At 29.5% G+C, this 26,265-nt stretch overlaps 1 protein-coding gene across 1 annotated transcript; it reads right to left on the bottom strand.

Annotated features, from left to right (window-relative positions):
- Nucleotides 1-10,951: 10,951 nt before the first annotated feature.
- LOC107418782 (VQ motif-containing protein 20) lies at nucleotides 10,952-12,089 on the bottom strand. Its single transcript, XM_016027478.4, has one exon. The coding sequence runs from the start codon at nucleotides 11,979-11,981 to the stop codon at nucleotides 11,193-11,195; it is 789 nt and encodes a 262-aa protein (XP_015882964.1). The 5' UTR covers nucleotides 11,982-12,089; the 3' UTR covers nucleotides 10,952-11,192.
- Nucleotides 12,090-26,265: the final 14,176 nt, after the last annotated feature.

Genomic DNA, 26,265 nt, shown 5'->3' with positions numbered 1-26,265 from the left:
AATTCTAAGCTCATATGATTTAGCAATCATATTAGGGCACCAAACTTGTTTGCCAATTTTTTAGATGACAAATATGATATATATTTAGTTGATTGAAGGTTGACCTGACTATGTGATGTATTTTTAATTGATTGAAGGTTCACTTGTCTATGTGGTTGGATTATATTAATTCGTCAACTGTTCATGTATTGCCACATCAGTTGGTATCTAAAATGTTGGAAAAAGACAGAGAGCAGTAATCATGATTTAATGTATTTGAAATGAGGATGCGCTTAATTTGTCCAATATTAATTGTTGTTATTGTTTTAATGCATATTAGATTATTTTTCATGCAGTGTGTTTAATTTGTTAACAAAAGGTGATAATGATTATAATTTGATGAACTTTGTGGGTTAATAACAAAAATATAAAGCTATAATTTATTGATAGACAGAAATATTGATTAGGTTCATTACCAAAAATGAAAAAAATAAAAAAAATATTGATTAGGTTAAAAAAAATATATATATTAACAAATCTTTTTTTACTCCGTAAATAAAATATTAATAAATCTTATTTTTCTCCATAAATAAAATATTAATGAATATTTTTTTGTGAATAAGTTATTAATAAATTTTTTTAACTTTTTTTTTATGCGGAGAAAAATATTAGTCTCTTTCACAGTGATATAAACTATCTATTCCACGGTTTCTATCGTCCTCTTTCACAGTGATATAAACACAAACCTATATCAAGGTTCAAATAGAATTTATCAGGAATCAAACTCACAACTTCTGCAAACAAGTATAATGGATCGGTGAAAGAGTTGATAGAAATGACATATGGATAAGTTATGGATAGCCCTAATTGTGTTGATGATAACACTAGAATTAATTTTGATTAGGTAAAAAGCTTAGTCTATGTGAAATTAATCTTCAGTTGACCAATAACTTGAAAAAAAAAAAATCCATCATAAAATGTTACTGTTATAGGACTATATTATATATATATATATATATATATATATATATCTTTTGGGAGAAAAATTTATTGCTTAATTAACCTGGAAGACATTCTAATCGGGATGTCCAAATCACTCAATAATCTTTTTTATATTTAATTAAAATAATTATCCTATTGGCAGACTTTATTTTACCTGCGGATCCTTAAAAAAAAGAAAAAAAGAAAAAAAGAATCATGAAACTGAAAATCATTATAAATTGCCAGTACTATGCATGTTTTTTTTTTTTTTTTTCAATATGATGGAAATATATCCTAGAATGTTAATTATGTTATATATATATATATATATGTATATAGGGATAATAATAATAACATACCACCTAATTTAAAATTTTTGCAGGATCACCATTGTATTTTAGGTTTTTGAAGAAATTTAACTTCTAGTTGTATTTTGCTTGCAATTTATCTTTTTTTAATTTAAAATAGGTAGTAAAACTTAAAAAATAGGTAGTAAAACTTAAAAAATGAGAAGAGAAAAACACCTTTGTACATAAAAGAAAACCGTTCCATTTAAAAAAATTAGAAAAACTCAAATAAAACAATTAAAAAAAAAAAAAAAAAAACTCACACACGTATATCTTCTTCCAACTCTTCATGTATGTTTCGTTTAGATCAAGTAATTAAAGAGCTATAAGACTTGTTTTTATGCACATGTGTACAGTGATGAATCGGATCAAACTCCGACTTTAAATTCTTGGAGCACTTTTTGGGGCTTCTCCAGCTATTCCCATTCTATCCTGTCCTTGAACTGTGTTGCATAGTACAGATAAAATGGTGGTTGCTAACCGAATGTGCTCTTAACAATTGTTATTTTTTTTAAAAACTCCAAACTTAAATTATAATCTCAGATTAATTTTTTTAAGTTAATGAAATAGTTATTTTTCCATTATCCAAATATAAGAAAAACCCATCGACCTCTAATGGTGCTTTTTTTTTTTTTTTTTTTTTTTTTTTTTTTTGTTCGGAGCCTTTTTGAGTGGAATAATGAGTTTTCACTTCAAAGGGTGTTTTAAAACAATGTTGACTTTAATTATCCATTTTAAAGTGTAAAATGATAAATTACAATACAATTAGAGGGTAAGTTTCTACACCAAAACAAAAAAAAAAAAAAAAAGGAAATACAATGATAATCCCGTAAAAGTTTTAAACTAAGAAGCATGTTATTGTAATTATCCCATATATATATATATATGTATGTGTGTTTGTGTGTATGTGTGTGTATAAATATTTGTCATATGTAGGAAATTATCTTATTTAGATATATGGATTTGAACAAAATTTAGATATTCTATATTTTCATGGTATTACATGTAATCATCGTTTAAAATATTGGATAAGAAAATAACTAATATACATATACACATACACACGTAAAAATGTTAAATGTAAATCAAAGCATATGATTTTAGTATATTTATTTTGTTTTAAGGAGTCAAATTAATGGAATATATTAAAGCAAAAATAAATTAATTACATTTAAAAGTTATTACAATTAACAATTCTGAATTGTAAGTCTGGATATATATATATATATATATATATATATATATATATTTATATATTGGTTATATATAAGAGCAGTGTGGATGAATCATTGAAAAGCATCATTAACATTTTGGAGACCCGTGATTTACAAAAGTAATGAGAAATTAAAATATAATATACATATATATATATATAATATGTAAATGCAATCACAAATTGTAACTACATATGTTTGGAAAGTACAAAAAAAGAAAATAAACTAAGGATTAAATGCATTTCAGTAATTGTATAATCGTGAAAGTTCAAATTTAGGTCTCTAAAATCAATTTTAACATACCAATACTCCATGTTTTCAAAATCATCTCAAATTGATTCAAATGAGTTAATTTTAACAGATTCTATCAACTTGGGATCATGTGCGCCTCATGTTATTCCCCAAAAATGATTTTTTTTTTCAAAATTTCATTTTTTATTTATTTTGTAGGTGTAAAAAAAAATGAGAAAAATATTATTTAAAAATCAAAACACCCAGCTTGGATCGCAGTGCACAGTTTTGCAGCCCTAACAATCTCCCCCTGAAAGACTATGACAATGTGTTCGTTCTCACCATTAGAGTTGCTTCGTTGCAGTCATAACCAATTTTAGAGATTTGATAAATGGAACTCACCTCATTCTTCTTCATATACTTCTTCTTCTACTTTTTAGATAAATAATTATTGTGATTTAGCATCTCAATCGAGCCACTACTTTAGATTATTGGGATAACTAAGCAAATTTAGAAGACAAAGAGGGAATGAGGAGTGAAAGAGAAAATCAGGTTGAGTTTTTTCTGATTACAAAGAGAGTAAAAAAAGTGCGAGGACACAACAGAAGAGAAATGTATGTATAGTCAATTTATGTAAAGTATAGCTTTAAAGGTAGTAGTTTTTTTTTTTTTTTTTTTTTTTTGGGTGGGTCATGGCTTTTTATTTGTATTGTTTTGTGGGTCATGTTGTCACCTGAAGTATTATTGGTGTGTAAAATCCTAGTTTCTTTTATTTTTCTTCTTTTTGTCAGAGTAATGTGAATTTTATATGGTGGTTGTGTACATGGTGCTTTGATAATGACAAAGTTGCTTTGTTTAGTTAAAGATTTTGATTATTTCAATTGAAAATTGATATGCTTAATACAATAGTTAGTAGTAGCTTTTGCCTTAGGATGATGCAAAATATTGATAATCTACTTGAATTTGTCTTGGAGATGTAAACTAGTTTGATTGCATTATTTGTGTATTATAATATCCACTCAGTTTATTTTCTGAATGTATTGGCCATACAAAATATTGAGTCCAGATTTGGTTGGGCATATATAAACTTAATACTTTGAATAAAGTGTATTTACTTTATGTGGCTACTTGTAGTAGGTATATATAAAATTGATGTGGGGATTGGTGTATGCATATGACAATGATTGTGGTTGCACTAGTTTGGTAATGTAGAATGTGAAGCCTTTGTTGCAGATCTTGTACTAAAAAACTTGATTTTTTTTCTTTCTTAAAGGTCAATTTTATTTTAAACATACTTCTTTATAGCAAACTGAGTACATCTAGGATATCCAAGAAAAAATACATAAGATTATGTAATATAAGTGTGAACTGTGACACAAATTACAAAAAGTAATTGAAAATCAATATTCAATTCGAATGAAAGCATATCACATAGCATTGTTGGATATATAGCATGTAGACTTGTGTTACATTACATTGTTGGATATATAGTTGTAAACTAAGGACCACTAATATATATTTCTCTAGTAAATTACTTTAGTCACTTATTTATTATTAATAAACAAATTAAATGACTTAATAGTAGTTAACTCTTGATATGTTTTAATATACATACATATATATATATATATATATGTGTGTTTTATATGTCACGAATCTTTTCTTTGATATGTCATAATGTGGTCGTATATTTGTTACAAAAAGTATCGATATGTGTGGTATTAGAATCTTGAAATGACATATTAACTGAAATTTTATTGTACTGTTATAGATATGTGGCTTTGTTTACAACTTAATCGTGGTATGAAGGTCATTTTATGTACACTCCATCTAAAAAGTATGTGGATGGGAAATTGTCCTATTTTGATAATTGTGATCCTGACAAATGGAGTATGATAATGTTGGCTGTCATGGTGAAAGAGTTGGGATACAAATGATTTAAGAAGCTATAGTATTTAGCACCTGGTACTTACTTAGAGTTTGGATTAAGGCCATTAGAAATTAATGATGATGCAATGTACATAGCTGACTTGGGTAATAGATTTAAAGTAATTGATGTTTATGTGGAGCATCCTAAAGTAAATCCATTGTTAGCTGACATAAAGGGAATATGTGATAACACTGATAATGATGTTGGTGTGCTATATAATGATGATGCACTAGTGAGTGTACCATTGGAAGATCCATATGTACAATCATTGGATGATCCAAATGTTGAACCAGTAAATGATGCAGTAATCAGCAGTCATTGTGTGGAAAAAGGTACACTTAAGATATGAAGAAGAAGAAAATGTTTATGAAAGAAGTGTTGGTTGTGAATATGCTGACCTGTATGATGTTAATGTGAATGTAATGGATGATGCAGCAATCAGCAGTCATTGTGCAGAAAGGGTACACCTGAGAGATAAAGAAGAAGAAGAAGAAGATATTTATGAAAGAATTGTTGGCTGTGAATATGCTGACCTGTATGATGTTAATGTGAATGTAGAGGATGATGATTGGTTATAGAAATGTGCAACCATGGTTGATAACTTAACTGCTTGTTCATCAAATGGAGGTGCTGTAAGAGGTTCTAGCTTCGTAGAGAATGATGCTGGCTTTGTAGAGAATGATGATATAGGTGCCAACAGAGGTGGCTTGGCAGATAATGAGGCTGAAGGTGCACTACATGGAGCTGATTAGGTAAGGATTGCAGGTCAATTTGAAGTGAACTATAATTCTGATCAACTTGTTAGCTTGCTAAGTAGTTCTGATGAAGATGAGTACTTACACACATCCCTGTTTATAGCATAAGGTGCCAATTTAGAAATACATATGAGATGAAGTTTGCTAGTCACATTGAATTTAAGGAATACTTAGTTAATTATGCTTTGTTTGGTGGCTGGAATATTAGATTCACAAAAAGTACATCTTGGAGAGTTACAGCAATATATAAGGAAGGTTGCTCTTAGAGAGTACATGCTTCTAATATGTAAGGACAAGAAACTTTCCAAATTAAGACATTGCAAGAAGAACACATATGTACTAAGTCACTCAATAATAGGTTAGAGAATTCATAACGGTTGACCAAATGGTACTTTAGTGATTTCACAGCAAATCCAAAGATGAAGTTGTTCACTTTCCAGGACAAGGTTAAACAAGATATTATAATTGATATAACAAAGTCACAAGCTTTTTATAAAGCTAGAGTGAAAGCCAATATAAAGGCAGCAGGTGATGTGGCTGAGCAATACATTTGGCTTTGGGATTATTGTGTAGAGATTGTTCGATCAAATTTTGAGAGCACTTGTAGATTTAGATAAATAAGAAGTCTGGAAAATCTATTTTTCAAATGATATATATTTTCTTAGCAACATGTAAAAAAGGACTCAAGACCGGTTGTATCCCTTTTATTGGGTTGGATGGATATCATTTGAAGGTTCTATATGGAGGCCAACTATTGACTGCTGTTGAAAGGGATCTAAATAGGCAAATGTATCATACTGCTTATGCAGTGATTGAGACTGAGAACAGTGGAAGATGTTAGGTATACATATGATAATGGAAAGAAATTCACGTTCATGAAAGATTAACAAAAGGTATGCCTTATCCATTTTGGTTATGATATTCTGTGTTTTTATCTATTTTCTATTTAGTTACAATGTTTAGTGTTTTATGTTACAAGACATAGTCATTACATAATATGTGCTTCTAGATTATGTTTGAACATAGGAAAATATAATAATCCTACTGTGTTAATTGAAGTATTAATGTGAATTGGTAATAGTAGTTGTCTATTAGTATTTTGCAAGTTTGTTGATGGCCATGATATTGGTAATACTATTACTATAGTTGTTCAAAGTTGAATGTTTGGACTTAAAATCTGATGGTCTACTGTATGTATTGCAGGGTCTGATTCCTGCAATTGAAGAGTTGATGTTAAATGTAGACCATTGATATTGTGTGAGACATCTATACGCCAACTTTAGCAAGTTATACTGAGGATAGAAGTTTAAGGGCATGCTATGGAATGCGGTTAGAGTAAGCAACGCTCCTGATTTTATAAAAAAAAAATGGAAGTACTGAAGAACGCAAATAGTAAGGCTGTTGAATGGTTAACGAATTTGGAGCCAAAATATTGGAGTCGACATGCTTTCAGGGAGGATTTGATATGTGATTTGTTTACTAACAACATTAACTAGTCATTCAATGCATGCATATGGGAAGGTAGAGATAAACCCATTTGAGTGATGTTAGAACAAATTAGGAAAAAGATGATGGTCTTGATGAGGGAAATGAGGGAGCACATAAGGAAGCATAAGAAGGAGATCTACCCACAACCTCTTAAAAAGCTTGAGCAAATGAAGGTATACAGCAGGAGTAGCTTGTCAACATTTGTTGGTTGTGAGATTTTTAAGGTTGATGACCATCTAAAAAAATATGTGGTTGACTTGAAAGAATGCAAATGCAGTTGTAGGAAGTGGAATGTCAATAGGATACCATGTAGTCATGCAATGTCTTTCATTTTCTATATTAAACAAGACTTGCTAAGTGTATAGATCCTTCATACAACAAAGTTGCATATATGAAGGATTATAAACCAATGATTTTTCGATTATATGGACGAGACATGTGGACTAAGACTTCTTTTGAAGCTATATACCGTCCTTCTCACAAGAAAGCTCTTGGAAGGCCCAAGAAGGTTAGAAGAAAAGATTCAAAAACCTGCAATGGGGCCAAAAGTTAGATGCAAAAATTGTTGAGAATGGGGGCATAATAGAATAACTTGCAAGAAACCTGCTATACAGAGACCAAAAACTTTGCGCTTTGGGAGAGAATGTGTGATAGAGCCTATAGGTGACATCCTGAAAACAAATATGATATAATTTTGGATTTCTATTTGATGATATAATGATGTTTTATGTAATTTGTAATTTGGATATCTTGCTGATTAATAGATATCTAGCTCATTATTGTTTGCCTATTTCGAGGTGTTTAAATCTGAAATTTTTTCTCTTAACAAAGTTATTTTCCATGGTTAATTAATACAATTAGTACTAAAAAGCTTAAACAAGTTAGCTAACTAATTTTTTTTCTTTTCCTTTTCCTTTGTCATTGACTGCAATTTAGGGTATGGGGATCACTATTATTTGGATATTTTGACTTTGAAAAATATCTTATTTATGCAAATTTAGATGGAAGGTTGCTCCCAAAGTGCAAGCATATACTCTAATTCTCAAACTGCAATCAAGAGACAGGGTACTTCAGCTGATTTGCCACATACATCTTTAACTCCATCTGTATCTGTATGTATCACAAAGTATTGTACATTATGTGTTATTGTGAAACTACTATTAATAGGTTGTAGAAAGATCATGCAGGGAGTAGCAAAAGAACTAGCTGGAAGAGGAAGAGGAAGAGGACAACAACACAAATGAAGACTCAATGCCACTGATGACCCACAACCACCACCAACCATCAGAACTCAACCACCACCTACAGGCAAAGGCAAAGGATGATCATTTTCAAACCAATGTGAATTAAGAATGACAATAGAGGAGAATATATATTTGTTTGGCTATTATTGAACATAAATATATATATATATATATATATATATATGTGTGTGTGTGTGTGTGTATTAGGCTCTTTTTGTGCATATGCATCAGCCATATAAACAAGCTCAAAAACTATTATATAGTTATACTTTTGGGATTGTTGGCTTGTTAGGGCAATAATATATTTGATATTTGGCTTTGTTGAGAGTTAAAGCTCTTAAATATGTTAGGTTTAAAGCTCAACAGAGTATTTACTCTATTATCTTTTGAATTGATGGAAGACAATGAATTTAAATGCTTTATAATATAATGAGGACTTGAGGCTGCTATTTGAAATTCAATGTAGTAATTTACACTATTTAAATGTCACTATTTTTATTGTTTTAGTTATACAAATGGATGCTTAAACTCAATATCATAACAACTGATCTAACTTGTTCCTTAATGTTATTTTGTAAGACTTAGTTATTCTTCCAAGGTAGCTCTTGAACAAAACTTAATAACCAATGCTATCAATAAACTATTGCCAATCCTTATAAAAGATTAAAATTGTTGAAATTGATAACAATACAACACCAGCACTTGCAATACCAAAATGTCAAAATACACTCAATAACAAATAACCTCAATGAAATTGATGAATTAGTAAACAAATAATTGCAATACAAAGCATGGTGTCACATACTATTAAACTTTAATGACATATATAAAAAATAAGGTGCATAATATCATCCATTGTACAACCCCCTACCAATGTAAATACAAATAACCATTCATTGTTTTACCCTTGCATTCACAATCACTACATAAAATAATTATCAAAAATATTAAACCTGCTACTAATATAATGTATATATTTCTAATTTTGCATACAAAGATCTTTAATTTTCCTTCAAGTTTCCCGCACTTCTTCTCCACATTCTTAGTACTAGCCATCCATTTTTCTAACTCTCATTTATATTATTCTATTATTAGCTTGTCATAGGTCTCTCGCTGCTTATATGCTCAAATCTCATCCTCAAAATTATGTATTTTCTGTGTTAATTGATCAACCACATTTCTAACATTGTCTAACATTGGCGCATCAATCCATCTGAAAAATTTGCATTTTCTAGCATCCTACAAATATATAACAAGTTATTTAAAAATTGTTATTAGATATGGAAATATGTAGTTATCCACAGCTTCTAACTTAACCAGGCAGACAGGAACCCAATAAAATGACTCATGTCCTACCCCACAAATAAAACCAACAAAAAAAAAAAAAAAACTATGAAAAGAAATGAAACCAATTGAATCAAACTGGTGCATTAGTCAATAAAATCACTGCTATCTATCAACTCAACAAAGTCAGAGCTTTCCATATCCCATCAACAACACTCAAGCCCATCTTTCTCACCTCTTCCCTAGAATAAAACAAAATGCTATATTTTTAAAAATCATTTATATAGATACAAAACATGATCTATGACTATATATTTTCTTTACAATTCTTTTTTATACAATTTCACAACTATCGACCATGAAATATAGCTCGAACATGACCTTATGTTTTTCCAACTTTGAATCTTTACATCAATATGAGCTAAATCCCTGAATCCCAAAACAATACCTTATGTGTATCACAACTGCAGAATCTTCTTCTAGGATTGACACTAGTCATTAATGTTCTGACCACAACTGGTCGTGATGTTTAACAATTGCATAACAAATTTGAATGCGTTGAAGAAACCAAGTTGCTTGAAGACATTTTCTCTTCTTCTTCACGAATTGCCTCATGAACTGCATTGAGTCTGGGCTGGTGGGGCTACAAAACGGTGTGCTACGCTACAAAACGATTTTTAAATAATATTTTTTTTCTTTTTTTTTACTACTACAAAATAAAAAAATGGAAATTTGAAAAAAAAAATCATTTTTGGAGGATCACGTGAGGTGCATGTGACCCTAAATTGACAGAATCTGTTAAAATTAACCCAATTGAACCAATTTGAGATGATTTTGAAAACATGGGATATTAATATGTTAAAATTAATTTTGGAGATCCCAATTAGAACTTTCATGATTATACAAGTTACTAAAATGCATTTAACCCATCAACTAATTTGTAATTAAAACTTTTTAATAACTCTATTAAAAAAATTGTTGTAAGATTTCATAGGATAAGAACCTGTAAGTTTGTCATAGTCAACTCAATTTGATACGATAAGAACTCCATTGGTTGGTGTAGTAGTCAACTTTTAATCTTGATGGCAATTGTACGATTAAAAATTTTTAATGAGTAATATTGCTTCCCCATCTCATATTAAATTTTTGTAAATTTCAATTTTTTAAAATTTTTTTTTAACATTTCCATAATGTAATGTTTTTATTTCGATACGTATGACTATGGTTATATTTCATTCCACAATTTTATGCAAGTATTGCGTATACATAATACAAAAAATAAATAATAATCATCCATGCATATATTACAACGAATCTATTCAAAGTTTTACACAAAAATAAAAATAAAAATAAAAATAAAAGATTATTTGAGACAATAATGAAAAGCAAATTTAACTCGTTACACTAAATATATAGAAAATATTAATCAAGATACAAACAAACAACTTCTTTCATTTTCTCATCCAATAATCTTGAAATCCCAAGGAACAATAACAAATTAACAAATATTTGTTCCTACAATATCTAAATCTATCTATAACAATACTTTTGATTAATAAAAAAAAAAAAAAAAAGATTCTACCCCAGAAAATTAGAACCTTTTATTTGCACCAAGAATTTAAATTAACAAATTAATCTATTAAAGGAAAGAATATTTGCTTTTCTCCAAAATTCAAATTTCAAAAAAAAAAAAATGAAAATTCTGAATCTGAATCTGAATAATAATAGTAATAATGGTGTTAGTAGTCAGCTGTAGGGAATTCATTGAATCCTTGGAAAGTGGAAGAAGATGAAACCGAAGCTGCAATATTAGGACCTGAGAAAAACAACGAATCCGTACCAGTATTGTAGTTATAGAATGGTTGATTCAAAAAATGGTGATGATGATGATGATGATCCGCCGAATAATTCTGCGTAAATACCGGAATATTATTCGCCATGTACGGATTGTTCACCGCCGTCGTAGGATGAACGAAGCACGAAGAATTCACCTGGTGACCACCGCCTCCCCCACCGGCGGCATCTCCTCCGGTACTCGTACTGGTACTGCAATTCTCATCGGTAATCACCGATGACGATTCGTTATCCTCGATTTTTCTCCCGCTCTTGTTCTCATCTTCCTCCGACGAGCTCGGCTTCGATGGAGCTACCTCCGCCGGTGCCGCATCATCGCCTTCGGATCTCGAAAGTCCGGTGAGCTTCTGAACCAGAGCCATGAAGTCGCGAGGATGCGTGTGGATGATTTTCGGAGAATGCGTGTAGATAATGACCGGATGACGCTGCTGCTGCTGAGGTGGCGGCTTCGTAGTCACCGACGTAGCTGCCACCGCCGCCGCAGCCGCCGCCAACGTGGACGATGAATTTGATGAAGAAGAAGAAGAAGACGGCGATGATTTCTTGATGAAATGCGAATCCTTATTGATCTTCAATGGAGGAGGACACAAGCCGTTGGCCGCCATTGCCGCCGCGGCGGTGGCTCCGCCGGCGGTAACGTTCCTCTTTGCATGGAATTGTGTAGTAGGACTCATTTGTGTGGAAGTTTGAAGGACAAGAAAAAGGCTTTGAAAAGCTTGAAAATATATTTAATGGCGGATTAGATTTTTTTTTTTTTTTTTTTTTTTTTTTTGGGGTTCGGAATTTTGTTGTAACAGAATAAATAGAGAAGAAGGTGAGGGAACGAAATGAGATTTGAAATGTGAAGGGTGAGGGTTTATATAGGAGGAAATAGATTTGATCAAGTACTATGCGTATCAACTGGTCGTTAGAATCGCCAATTAGTTTTGGCCACGTCATTGGAGAGTGAGAGGATAGTTTGGTTTGCGTGGGGGTGGTTTGGTAAATTGGAGAGAGTTAAGATGTGCCAGGTAGGATTGCTGTTGAGGATGAGGTGCTGAGGTGGTGAAAGATGAGTGGTTGTCGGAAAACGGTTGGGAAGGTGAAGTGTGATGTGCTCGTCGGGGAGGATTATTCGGTCAGTCAGTGGCGGCGCATTTGGCGGGAAAATAAAGGTTTGAGTTTTTTATTTTTTATTATTTTTATTATTTATTATTATTATTTTTTAAAAAAATGTGAATTTGCTCCCCTTTTGTCAAATAATCCATGCACTTTCCAGAAGTCGGCTACTCTCTCAATTACTTTTTCTTTTTCCTTTTTTTTTTTTTTTTTAAAATCGATTTATCACATATTTGTTTTTATTTTTATTTATTTTTGGTTGAGATTAGATGTGTTACTTACAGATTGTGTGTAGTTTGAACTCCAAGATTCTATTTCTAGCAAATGTCTAGAAATACGAAATTTTAGTTGTTCAAAACCAAAAGAGATAGTGTGTTTTATTAATTATTATACGCAGTTGAATACGTATGTATATTTTGTATAATCAAACTAATATAAGGTTGATTTAATGGTTTTATAAGATTTAATTTTGAAAATAAATTTTATTATTCACTGATACACAATTTATGTGGTAATTCTAACTGACATATTTAATTTTATTATTTTATTATTTTAAATATTTAAAAATAAATTATTAATAGTAATAATATAAATTATTATCTGACAAGTCATATTGATGATAATCATAAATTGAATATTAGTGTGACATTTTCATTTTTTAGTTTTTAGTTGAAAAATCCGAAATCAATTTAAATGTAACCAACAGATAATTAATATATCGGCATGGGATGAATTAATATGGTGACAAATAGTAATATTTTTAAAAATTTTCAATTATTAAATCCAGCTTAAATTTAGAAATGCATTGATAGTTTTCTGAAATATTTATCCAAATAAAATTTAAATAGTTTGCTAAATCCATATTAGATTAGTAATTTATTTTTAAATCTTAATCTTGGATTGATTCAATAGCTAATACACGCCATCCACTTTATGCAAGTCAATATATATATATATATATATATATAATTTGTCACGCTTACAATAAATAGCTAGTCCTTCTATAATTATAGTTAGAGAGAATTTGATTAATCTCTAATGAAATTGGTAAGCGTTTCAATTAATAACTAGTAATTCTAAAATTGTTAGTTCTAAATTTAAAATTTATTGATAAACTCCTTTATTATCAAGTTGACTAATTAGTTTCAACAAATATAAGTTAAGTAAATTAATTAAACAACTACACCTTCTAGTATATTTTTTTTTTTGGTTGCCTATATTTTTTAATTTTTAATAAATTATCTATAGAGAACTAATCTCATGAAAGATAGAAGGTGGTTTCTAACTTATTTTGGGAGAATTCTAGAATTATAGCTAGGGAGAATTTGATTAATCTTCTGAAGTCACCCTTTCAATAAATAAGTACTGCTTACAAATTTGTCAATACTAAATTTAAAATTTATTGATAAACTCCTTTATTATCAAGTTGATTAATCAGTTTCAACCAATATAAGTTAAGTAAATAAACAAACACACCTTCTAGTATTTTTTTGGTTACATATATTTTTTTTAATTTTTAACAAATTATCTATAGAGAACTAATCTCATGAAAGATAGAAGATAGTTTCCAACTTATCTTGGGAGAATTCTAGAATTGTAGTTAGAGAAAATTTGATTAATCTCAGATGAAATTGGTCACCTTTTCAATAAATAACTAGAAATTCTAAAATTTTTAGTACTAAATTTAAAATTTGTTGATAAACTCCTTCATTATCAAGTTTGATTAATTAGTTTTAACCAATATAAGTTAAGTAAATTAAACAACCACACCTTCTAGTATATATATATATATTTTTTTTGTTACATATATTTTTTGGTTTTTAACAAATTATCTATAAAGAACTAATCCCATGAAAGATAGAAGATAGTTTTTAACTTATCTTGCTAGACATGTTGGATGTCCAAATCACTTAATAATCTGTTTTCTTATTTAATTACTGTTATTATCTTCCATTGGTTACTTAGAGACATGTTAGTGTGGATGTCTAACTTACTTAATAATCTCCCATTTATGCAATCATTTTTATTTATCCAAGGTAACTAATTTATCAGGAGAGTATATATCGGTTTCATTTTTTAATATTTATACCACTATAGCTCGTAGAACTAGTTCGTTGCTATTTATATATATATTGCCATCTCACATATATTAAATTCGTTGAAAAAATTACTTTTCTAGAAAAGTAAAATTTAAAATCTACTGATAGCTATCGCACGTCATATTTGTATTGATTTTCGGCCAAAGATAGAGGCACTATGGAAAACATAGATGTTTACATTCAGTAATATCATTTCATTTTATCAAAAAGTAATAATAGTAGTAAAGGAATATCATTTTATGATATTTTTTTGGACACCATCATTTCATGACACTTGAATGTAAAAATAAAGAGTTATTTTGAAGATAATTAACATTTATCAAGGTTTAAAATTTCACTATCCATGAAAATTTAAAAGGTTCATAATATGAAATTTTTTATGAAAATATAAGAAAGTATTTGATATTTATAAAAATTTATGAAAAATAATTTTTTTTGAAACGTTAGCATTAGTTTATTTAAATAATCAATTATCAAATTAATTATTAAAATTACAAATATATTAAATAAATATTATATTTATATTAATCAATTTGATTTATAGTAATATTTTTGATAAAAATAAACAAAAAAAAGTATATATTTAATAAATTATTTATTAATTAAAATAAAATAATCATTACAATTATATTATATTTCATAAACATCATCTCAATACTTATAGAACCTTAGATAATTGAAAATTATTGATCTTTTTTTCGTTCTCATTTCAAGATGTGAAATATAAAAAGTAATTATTAAAAAATATATCTACTTAATAATTTTTTAAATAATTATTAATATGTCAACCATAAGGATTTTGTATTAAATATAGTTGTCATTAATGTTTAATATAATATATTCTATTATCTTTTTATCTTTATTTGCTTAATGTTGTTAATTTGAATGCTATCACTACCAATTCTATATAATATTGTATTTATATGTTATTATTTTATGATATTATTTTTCATTGTTATATAATCAATTATTAACTTGTAATTATGAGACTCTAATGAATATTTCTTATACAAAATGTATAGCAAGTATATATAAATGTTTTATTAATGAATAGAACTTATCAAGGTTATTAAATTCAATTCATTCTGTTTTATTTATATCATTAAATACTTAAAAGATAATAAAAAGATTTAAAAAAGAACGATAACTAAAGTTAATTTGCTAAAATAATTTACTAAATATTTATAATATTTTTGAATTTCTTTATAAAAAGATTTTATAGATATTTTCAAAATTTTAAAAATTTATATGGAAATTTCTAAAATTTCGATGGATATTATGGATCTTTTAACTTAAATTTTTAAGGATTTGATATTGATATTTTAACGAAAAATTTGGCAAAATTTCAAAAATTTTGATGGATATTATGAAAATTTTATCTATTTCCATTTAAAACCTAAATTTTATTTCAATACTTTAAAAAAATAAAAATTTTGAAAAAATTTCATGAAAAATTTTAATATTTAAAACCTTAACCTTTGTTGACCAATAATATTGCATGATCTGGTGAATGGAAGAGTATTTTTGCAATAAATTTAAATATCAAAGATAACATATAAAAAATTTTTATGAGGCACATAGAAAATAGAAAAAAAATATTTATATATATATATATATGAAAAATTTATAACCAAAGAAGGGTACTTAAAGTAATAAAAATATTAATATTAATATTACTAATTAAAATAAATAAATAATAACACCTCATGTCACGAGCTGACGACAGCCATATACCATTTATGTCTGCGTTCCCCAAAGCAACCCTCTCTTTCATGCGTTATTGTTTTGGACCCTTGAGGTTTTTTTTTTTTTTGGTTTTTTTGTTTTTTTGCTGAATGGAGCCTTGAGGTTGGCTCATAGTTCACATGAACAAACATGGTTCATGAGTTTGTTCGCCCACTTTTTATGGGCCTTACTTATTTCTAATGAAATATGCATACATACACGCAAGTCATCCTGTCCACATCTCATATTGGTAATTGGAGAAAAAATTAACTCGAGGATTTCAAAATTTTCACATGGAAACATTGTTTAATCATATGGAAATTGGTTTCAAAATTTTCACGAAAATATTAATCCTTTTTGGTCAAGTTAAAAAGGATAAATTTTAATTTATTGGATTACCTATGTCGTTTTATGATGTCAAATATTAATATAACATATAATTAAATAAAGGTAAAAAAAAAAAGGCATAAAATTTTGATTTTTTTTTTTAAAAATCAGGTGTTATTTAACACTGTATAAGAATTTAATTAAATTTTATTAAAAATTTTACTATTTCTTTTTAGATTTTTTATATTAAAAAATAAAAAAATATATATTTCAAATTAATATTATCATAGATAATTTATCGATTCTATTTCTAAATAGCTAATAATAAAAATAGTGGATAGCTCACTAAATTATCACTATATATATATATATATAAATATATTTTACACTATGTTAAGATTGATGGAATAGAAGGGAATACGAATGGAAATATTTAAATCTCTTATTTAAATGGTTAAAATGAAGGGGAAAGGCAAAAATTGATTATTTTATTTTATCTTGTTTTGTTTTCCTCTCAAAATTGATAAGAAACAAATGTAAAGGAATAGAAAAGAAAAACTTCTAATGAATCTTTTTAATATCCCAAAACTACCATTTTTGTTACATGAAAATAATTATTACCTTAAATATCTTTTTTTTTTTCCCTTTCCATTTACTAACCATCCAAACAATAAATTTTAAAAAAAATACATTACTTTCCTTTATTTACCTCATTAAACTTATCATTTCTTTTTATTTCCTTTTTTCAATTCAAGCATAGTACTAAGTTTGTAGTTAAACAAAAAACCAAAACAATAAATTTGGTGTTTTTATAGACTTAGTTTAGTAGTAAAAACATTAAGAAGATGCATCCAAGTTGCAGGTTAGACCATGTTGGAGTGAAATCCACCTTTTCTTTTAGTTTAAAACAGATTAAAATTGCTAACCAAAAACAAAAGTCCTTCTGAGCCAACACACAACAATCAGTAATGTTAATCTTAGATCTCGGATTTAAGGTTTAATAATGAAATCCCTACTCCCCAATTTATCCCAAAAAAACCCAATAAATGTGGTATAGTTTGGTGACACATGGGCTTTTGGTTATTTGTTTATTTTAAGGGAATTTAGCCTAATGTCCCTTTTGAAAGAGCTTTGAGGATATATACCTACTGAATTGTGAACCTTTTTATTTTGTCCTTTAATATTCATTATGCCCTTAAAAACTTTTAAAAGACCTGTATGTCTCTTCTCTCCCTCTTTTGCTGCTTCTTCTTTTTCTTCTTCTTCTTTTTCTTTCAACTCCAAACGCCTTCACTTCCATGGCCTTCATGTTCATGCTTCTGCAAATGCTACTGCTTCTGCTAACTCTGGCGATGGCAATGGAGCCGTACTAGGTCCAGAGAAGAACTCATATATTACTCCTTATGGAAGATAGCATTTCCCTCTAGTTGCCATTGTTGGTCAAGTACTTCCCTTTTACTCTTTTTTTTTTTTTTTTTCCTTCTTCTGGAGAAAATGATGCTTTTTGTTTTTTTTTGGTTAATTCTGCATTTTCTTATGAAAATGGAATATGGGTTTTGGTATGGTGTTTTTAGTGAAATGGGTCTTAATTATTTGAATTTCTTGAACTCTTTCTAGAGTTTTGGTTATCAGAGAATTTGTAGATTAATTTTGTGTTTGGGTGTGATGGCTTGGTGTTACTTCTCTAATAGATTGACGTGGTTAAATTATTCCAACGAGATGGATTGGTTGAATAATTAGGATAAGAGGCATTTTAAATTTCAGGGAATGTCCTATTTGATTTTGTATAGCCACTAATGCATATGGAAGAAATAAATTAAATAGGACAAGTATTAAAATATTCTTTAAGTTGCTATAAATAATGTGATTTCACTCTATAAACCAGTTAAGAATTACCGATGATTAATTAGTTAATTCTCCACCAATGTGAATTTGTTTATACATAACGTCTTGTAGGATGCGATTAAAACTGCTCTATTGCTCGGGGCTATTGACCATGAAATTGGAGGGATTGCTATCTTTGGAAGTCGAGGAACAGCCAAGATAGTGATGGCTCGTGGCCTACTTGCAATTTCGCCACCCATTGATGTGGTTGTTGGTTCAATTTCAAATGTAGATCTAGAATGTCCTGAGGAGTAAAGATGCTGAGTTCTTACTGGTTATTTTGTAATATCAGCAATTGATGTAATGCTATTTATGAATGACCATAAAATGATTGTGTCATGAGTCATCTGTTTTCTACTCTCATGCCAAAGTGATTGAAAGGGTAGAGCAGGTTTTGCATCATCTTTGTTACGTGACAAGCTTAAGAAACTCTTTCTTGGGAAGTCATATGTTTGATTCTCAATTTTAAACTTTTTCATCGCCTTTTAGTTTGCTTTTAGTTTGGTGGTTATTTTGTAATATTAGCAACTGATGTAATGCTTTGATAATGTGTGTTTCGACCAAGAACATAGAAAATCTAACTTTATTAATGATCCTCAACAAAAGAATTCACAAAAAAGTTTGGAAAATGTTAGAAAATTTTATCCAAAGTTGATTATCGACCAGGAGAATCTTTTATTTGGTCTGGAAGACATTAGTTGGCTTAGGAAAAAATATGCTGTTGAGTTGTACGTTAATAAATTTTCAATGTAGATCGTACGTTTAATATTATGGCACCCTATATTAATGTTATCTTAATATGCTGAATCTAGCTTTACTAAATGATAACCGTCGACAAAATAAGAGAAAATAAAACCCTCGGTAGTGATAAAAATTCAAACAAAGATGATTACCGATGGTGCATTGGTAATTCCCGATGCCGACGGGTCCATTGGTAATTACCGATACGCTTTTGGTAACATCAATTCACATATTTTTTTGAGTCCAAAGAGTCCGCTAATGTGTGTTTCAGGCAACAACATGCAAAATATACATTCATCAATGATCCTAAACAGAAAAAAAAAAAAAAAAAAAAAACTCTAAAAGTTCAGAAAAAGTTCTCAAAATTGGCACAAAAATTTGATTACCATAGGATCTTCGGTAATTACGGATGAAACCTATGGTAATCAATTTGTAGTTGCTGGAAAAATTACCGTAGGTTTCATCGGTAATTACCGAAACCCATATGGTTATCACATTTACCAATATTTTGGCCCCTATAAGTCCCCTAATGTGTGTTAAATGCAACAATATGCAAAGTATACTTTCTTCAATGATCCTAAGGAGAAAAAACCCCAAAATTCAGAAAAAGTTCTCAAATTGGCCAAAAAAAAATTATTATCGTCGTGCCTTCGGTAATTACCGATACAACCTACGGTAATCAATTTGTCCTTGCTGAAAAAATTATCGTATGTTTCATCGGTAATTACCGAAATCCCTTTGGTAATCACATAACATTACTGTGGATTCTTTTATTGAGGATCATTAATAAAGTTATACTTAGCATGTTCTTGGTGGAAACATATATTATCGAAGTTGTCGGATTGAATTATGGTAATTTACTTTGAAAAAATGGTTAAATTGAAATTACCGATGGGGTTTCGGTAATTACCGATAGAACCGTCGGTAATTTTTCCAGCAAGCATATGGACTTCTAATATGGATTACTGATGGTTTCCTCAGTAATTACCGATGACCCGTCGGTAATCAACTTTGGTTGAAATTTTCTAACTTTTTCCAAACTTTTTGTGGAGTGTATTGTTGAGGCTCATTAAGAAAGTTAGATTTTGCATGTTCTTGGTGGAAATACACATTATCGAAGTCATCAAATTTTAAAAAGAAAAATGACAAATTGTAATTACCAACGAGAATTCGATAATTACCGATGAAACTGTTGGCATCGGTAATTACCAATGCATCATAGGTAATCAACTTTATTTGAAAATTTTCCACTTTTTCCTATTTTTTGTAGATTCTTTTGTTGAAAATCATTAATAAAGTTATATTTAACATCTCTGTAACAGTAAAAAACGTACAAAATACACCTACTTTATGTAAAGTTTATATATAATTATTAAGATTAGATTACACAAAAATTGTGCAAATAAAGCAAAAAAACCCTAATTTACTTGATTACCGATAGACTATCGGTATTATCGATTTTGTACCATCGGTAATTGTCAATTCTTTTGTTTTTCATTTCGAATGATTACAATTCAATACACCTATTTTGATAATGTGTATTTGCAACAATAATAAATTTCCCACCATAATTCCATAAATACATTAATATTGTATTATCATGATTATCGAATACCATCTCTATAACAGTAAATAACATATAAAATACTTAACACACAATACTATTTTACCAAAATAATACCACAAATGACTTTTTTAACAAAACCATACCACAATACTATTGACTTTTTTACCAAATCACACATCCAACAATTAGGCTACTAATTACATTCCTACAATTCCATTGAAAAAAAAAAAAAATCCTTGCTCCACCTCTGCTTTCCTTTCCTCTATGAAAACGCATCTCTCACCTTTCATCTTGTAAGCATGTGAAAGACATAAGAAAAATTGCATTCACATTATAGACTGCAGCTGACTCAGCTTCTGCTTCTGGAAGATCAAAAAGAGCTCGACTAGTTTTTGCTGGATGAGAAATAAAGAACATAAACAATACAGGGAGCAAGGGAATATCGGACCATATCTGCTTTTAAGGTAAGGATCTTTTTAATTATAATCAAAGTTGCGTTTAAATTTTTCTTTCACAAGTCATCAAAATTTACAATTATTTTTTAATTATGTATTGCACCATAGAACATGTTGAGTGCAACATTCTATAATTAAGATGCTCAGTTTGAACTTCATGTTTATACTAGTTTCTCTCTACATAAGAAAAAAGAAAATTTGTGTCATCATTTTTTTCCAAATTCAATACAGAAGTATTTCACCTGATGCCAACTGAGAGATCAATATACACCACAAATAACTCTCATTTGAAATTAAGAGAACCAGTCATACAACAATGGATATATGCAAACGAATATAACATTAGAAGTTATCATTTTTTGTCAAAAAGAAAAACAAAACAAGACCAATATTTCTTTTATACAGGAATTTTTTTTTTGGGTCTTTGAAACATCGATTTGCACAAGCTTCCAAAGCGTAATGCACTTATATTATATACGCATTAGCCATGAAAACTGAGACAGTTAAATTAATACGCATTTATAATTAATTCAACATTATAAGTTTTACATGATGTGAAGATGGAATATGCATCTCAATGTCACCAAATACCTCATATAAATCTTACCTCTAATATATACACATATTTATAATATAGAAAGCAAGCAAAAGAGTAGCACAGTTACTAGGTCAAGGACATGGCAAAGAGCTTTGATTCCATTTTCATCCATAGAATGGATATGCTCCTCCACCCATTTTCTTAGAACCAAATCCAATTCCAAAAACCCATGTTGTTTGCTCCTGTATAGTAGTCTAAACCCATCCCTATCCAAAAAGAAATCAAAACATGATCATCATCACCAAAACCCAAAAACTCAAAACTTAATTTCCAAAAATTAAATTAAAAAACAGAGCAAATAAAAAAGAAAATACTTGATGAATAGGCACCTCTTGCTCTCTTCGTATGAGAGATCGATAGCAAGCGAGTTGAAATTGTTTGAATAGAAACGATAAAACCCAGCATTTACACAACCCAATAGTGGCTTGGAACCAAAACAATTAAAAAAAAAAAAGAAAAAGAAAAACACCCACAAATCGCAAACCCACCTTAGAAATTTAGAACTTCACTTTTATTTTCGATTTCTATATGACACTTTTTTTTTTTTTTTAAATCTATGCACAAGAAAAAAAGAAAAAAAAAAAAAAGGGAAGAAACAGCATGAATACCCACCAAAGCAGAGTCTCCATGGGAACAAAAGAGGAAGCTCAACTGTTATTGCTGCTGTAACACCCTGTTCCGAAATACACTGGAAATTTCTCAAATGTGACCGAGGTTGACTAGGTTTGACCATCATTGACCGAGAAGGGGTAAAATGTTGACTTTTTGCTTCCAGTGGAATTTCACATTGACCGAGGTCCCGTTACGAAGTACACGTTGGTACAAGTTTATAGACTAGTTTTCAGGACCCATCCAAGATCCCTCACCGAAATCTTAGACAAGCCTTGATTCCAGGGAAACCCTACCAGACCCTCTAATGAAAAATCCGGCAGAACCTCTCTTAAGGGTTGGACTTACCACAAAATTTATCTGCACGAAAAACACTTCTAGAAACATCCCCTTATTCCTTCCGCCTTACTACAATTTGTTTCCACAAATTTACAGCACTCCAAAATAATAACAGAGAATGAGTAAGCAATTAAATAAATATCTGTCCAATCCGTATATAGAGCATTATACAAATAAATATGAAATCAATACAATGACAGATGAAGCAATACAAGATGGAGAGAAAAAAGAGAGGAAATGCTTCTTGGACTTTTGGCAAAGAACTGAGACGTCGAGCTTGCCCCGAACGATCAACATCTCCCAACCTGGGCCTAGGGAAACAGAATTTAAAAATATGAGATGCTAGTCATCTCAGTGAGTGACCCAATCTATTACACAATTATAATATTAATAATATAACAATAAAAGAAACTTAATTAATCAATACCAAACAATTAAATAAATAATTATAATATATATTTGAAATAATATTTTATCTCAAAAACCCTTACAGTTCACTCAGTTGGAAAAGTTCCCTTTTTAAAACATTTCCATAAAACCCAATAATTGTACCCCAAAAATCAAGAAATAATTAATTAAATAAATTATAAATAAAATATATTAAATTAAAGATCTAGAATGTATAATAAGAAACAAGAATAATTTTAATAACAATTATTAAATTGTACACAAAATGTCATTAATAAAATAAGCAAAATCATAATAAAATTTACAATAAAAAAAATAATCGAGGAAATATCAAATTAAATGGAATGCAATAATTTAGAATGCACATAAATACAAATATTAATTTAGAACTCAATATATACATTGAAAATATTTTTAAAATCCAATAATTAAATTTAGAATAAAACATCACTAGATAAAATAAATAAAATCTTAAATAAACTTGTATTAAAGAAATTTGACATAAAACAAAAATAAACTCAATATATAAATTATAAAATTTATTGTTCCAATCAATGAATTAATCAAGGGAACATTTTAATAGATTTTAAACCTCAATTTAAAATAGATAAAAGAATACAATAAAATTCATGTTAAAATCTCAAAATCTAAATAAATAATATCAACATGGTAAAATAAAATTCTAAAACACCAATTTAAAATAATTGATAAAAACATGAATAAATACATTTTAGAAAATATTAGTTTGAAATAAGCAATAAAACAAAATCAAATATGTTTAATTTTAAATACGATTTTAAAGCATCTTGGTTTGAAATTCGTATCGAGAAAATAACTTGACGCATCACACTATATACCAGTGATGCCCTATGATATCCAGCATCCCGAGCACCATCTGGCGGGAAGTTAAAGAGAGAAACTTGCATATAGTCACTTCGGCGTTCCGACAGCGCCGCTGCTTAAACCGTCATCCCGGCTATGGAGGGGGACAGCTTATGGCCAATATCAAACTTGCCTGTCCTCGTTCCGATGGCAACTCACGGGAGACATTATAACTTGCGCGCTCATCCACATACATAGTACAGAACACCAGTACTGTATGAGTGCGTCTAAAACAAATAACCAAGTTTATTATTAAAATACCCAATTTTTCCAAAATTCAACTTGGAAATTATACCATTTTTCAAATTCACAATCCCACATTTTTTCTTTAATCCTCATCATAAATCCATCACTTTAAAATCCATCAATTTCACCATAAATAAATCAATTCCATAATATTTAAATGCATAAAAATATTTTTGAAGCATAACACTTTTAAAACAAATATTTTTCTTCAAATCCATAAAGTCAAGCTGCACCAAAAATGATATTAAAAACTATATCAAATCTGAATGCAATTAAATTCATATAAATCACTATCATAACACAAACATTAAACTTAACGATAATTTAAATTAAACTTTAACCCATGAATCTTAAGTCCCAAAATATAATTTTGCCCCAAAACACATATTAAAAAAATTATCACAAATTGGCTATATAATTCTATATAGAAATTCTCTTAATATCAAATACATAAACATATTTTTGAAATATTCAATTATGAAATATTCCAACAAATTAATTTAATAATTAATAATTTCAGTTTCAATTTCATAAAATTCTTTAGATCAAAATATTTCTTAATATATAAATATTTTGATTCACTCAATTGAGCATCAAATTTCCAAATATAAATATACTAAATATTTATCACATAGAATATCAATTTCAAATATTCAATTAATACAAAATATTCATAAATTTTATTCCCAAAATTAATTTGAAGATGGGTCACTCACTTCGAGCATGCAATCCAACCAAGATCCTCCATAGGATCCATTCCACGACTCACACGTGCTCCTAGAACAACAATATTACATGACTCAAATAAATTAATTCTTTATTCGGGTAAATAATACCCGGTACCCGGGGGAGCTAATGCAAACGGTATCTAAAATTCACAAATAAGGTGTCTATGGAAAGCTAAGGAGATGAGGATCACATTACCGGCCTCCATTGACCCCAATTCTGCCGGTGGTGGTTGGAATTTGCCCTGGAAGTACCGGCCGAGCTTCACCTCCTCATAACTCGCGAACCACTTCGAATTTAAACAATTGGAGACCATATTTGACCTCAGAAAACCCAAAATAGGGGGAAAGGGATGGAATATTGGACTGGGCTGGCCGAAAATGGTGAGAATCGTCGGAAAATTCAAACTCACCGCCGCCGACTTCACCGGCCCGATTTGGGCGCGTCCGGTAGCGTTTGGCCAGGAAAATTGGATGTTGGCATCACCGAGGAATGGGCTCCTTCCCTGGTCGGTGCGTGTGGCCGTCCGGTGGCCGAAAAAGACACAGCAGGGAGAGAGATATTGATGGGAAAGAAAAAATGAAGAAAGAAGGAGAAGAAGGAAGAAGAAGAAGAAGAAAGAAAGAGGGAGGGGCCCGTGGGCCTTTTTTCCCACGTGGGGGAAGGAAAAAAAAAACAAAAGAAAAGAAAAAGAAAGAAAAAGAAAATAATTAAATAATATTATTGTATAGAATAATAACAAAATAATATGGTATTTAATCATGGTTGACATATGGCATCTCACTGTTGTGACACATGGCATCCTTTATTAAGTCACACGTGACATACTGTTCACATATTAAAAAAAATATTAAAATAATACTGTATTTGAAAAACTCTACAGGTCCATAATTTTCAAACCACATGTCCAAATCGAACGTACCGCTAGTCTATGAACTCGTATCGACGAGTACATCACAACCATGCATAAGTCAAAGCTCAACTTTACATGAACAAAAAGTCAACTCCGGTACCTCTTGGACAGTTTGGACCTCAACTTGTTTTGCTCATAACTTTCAACCGTAGCTCCGTTTTCGACATGCTACTAGTTTATAAACTTGTGCCAACGTGTACTTTGTAATGGGACCTCGGTTAATGTGAAATTCCACCGGAAGTAAAAAATCAACATTTGACCCCTTCTCGGTCAATGATGGTCAAACCTGGTCAACCTCGGTAAAATTTGAGAAATTTTCGGTGTACTTCGAGATAGGGTAT

Source organism: Ziziphus jujuba, chromosome 2, assembly GCF_031755915.1.
Source record: "Ziziphus jujuba cultivar Dongzao chromosome 2, ASM3175591v1".
Lineage (NCBI taxonomy): Eukaryota > Viridiplantae > Streptophyta > Magnoliopsida > Rosales > Rhamnaceae > Ziziphus > Ziziphus jujuba.
Note: the sequence above shows the minus strand (reverse complement) of the source record. Positions and strands in the feature narration are given on the sequence as shown.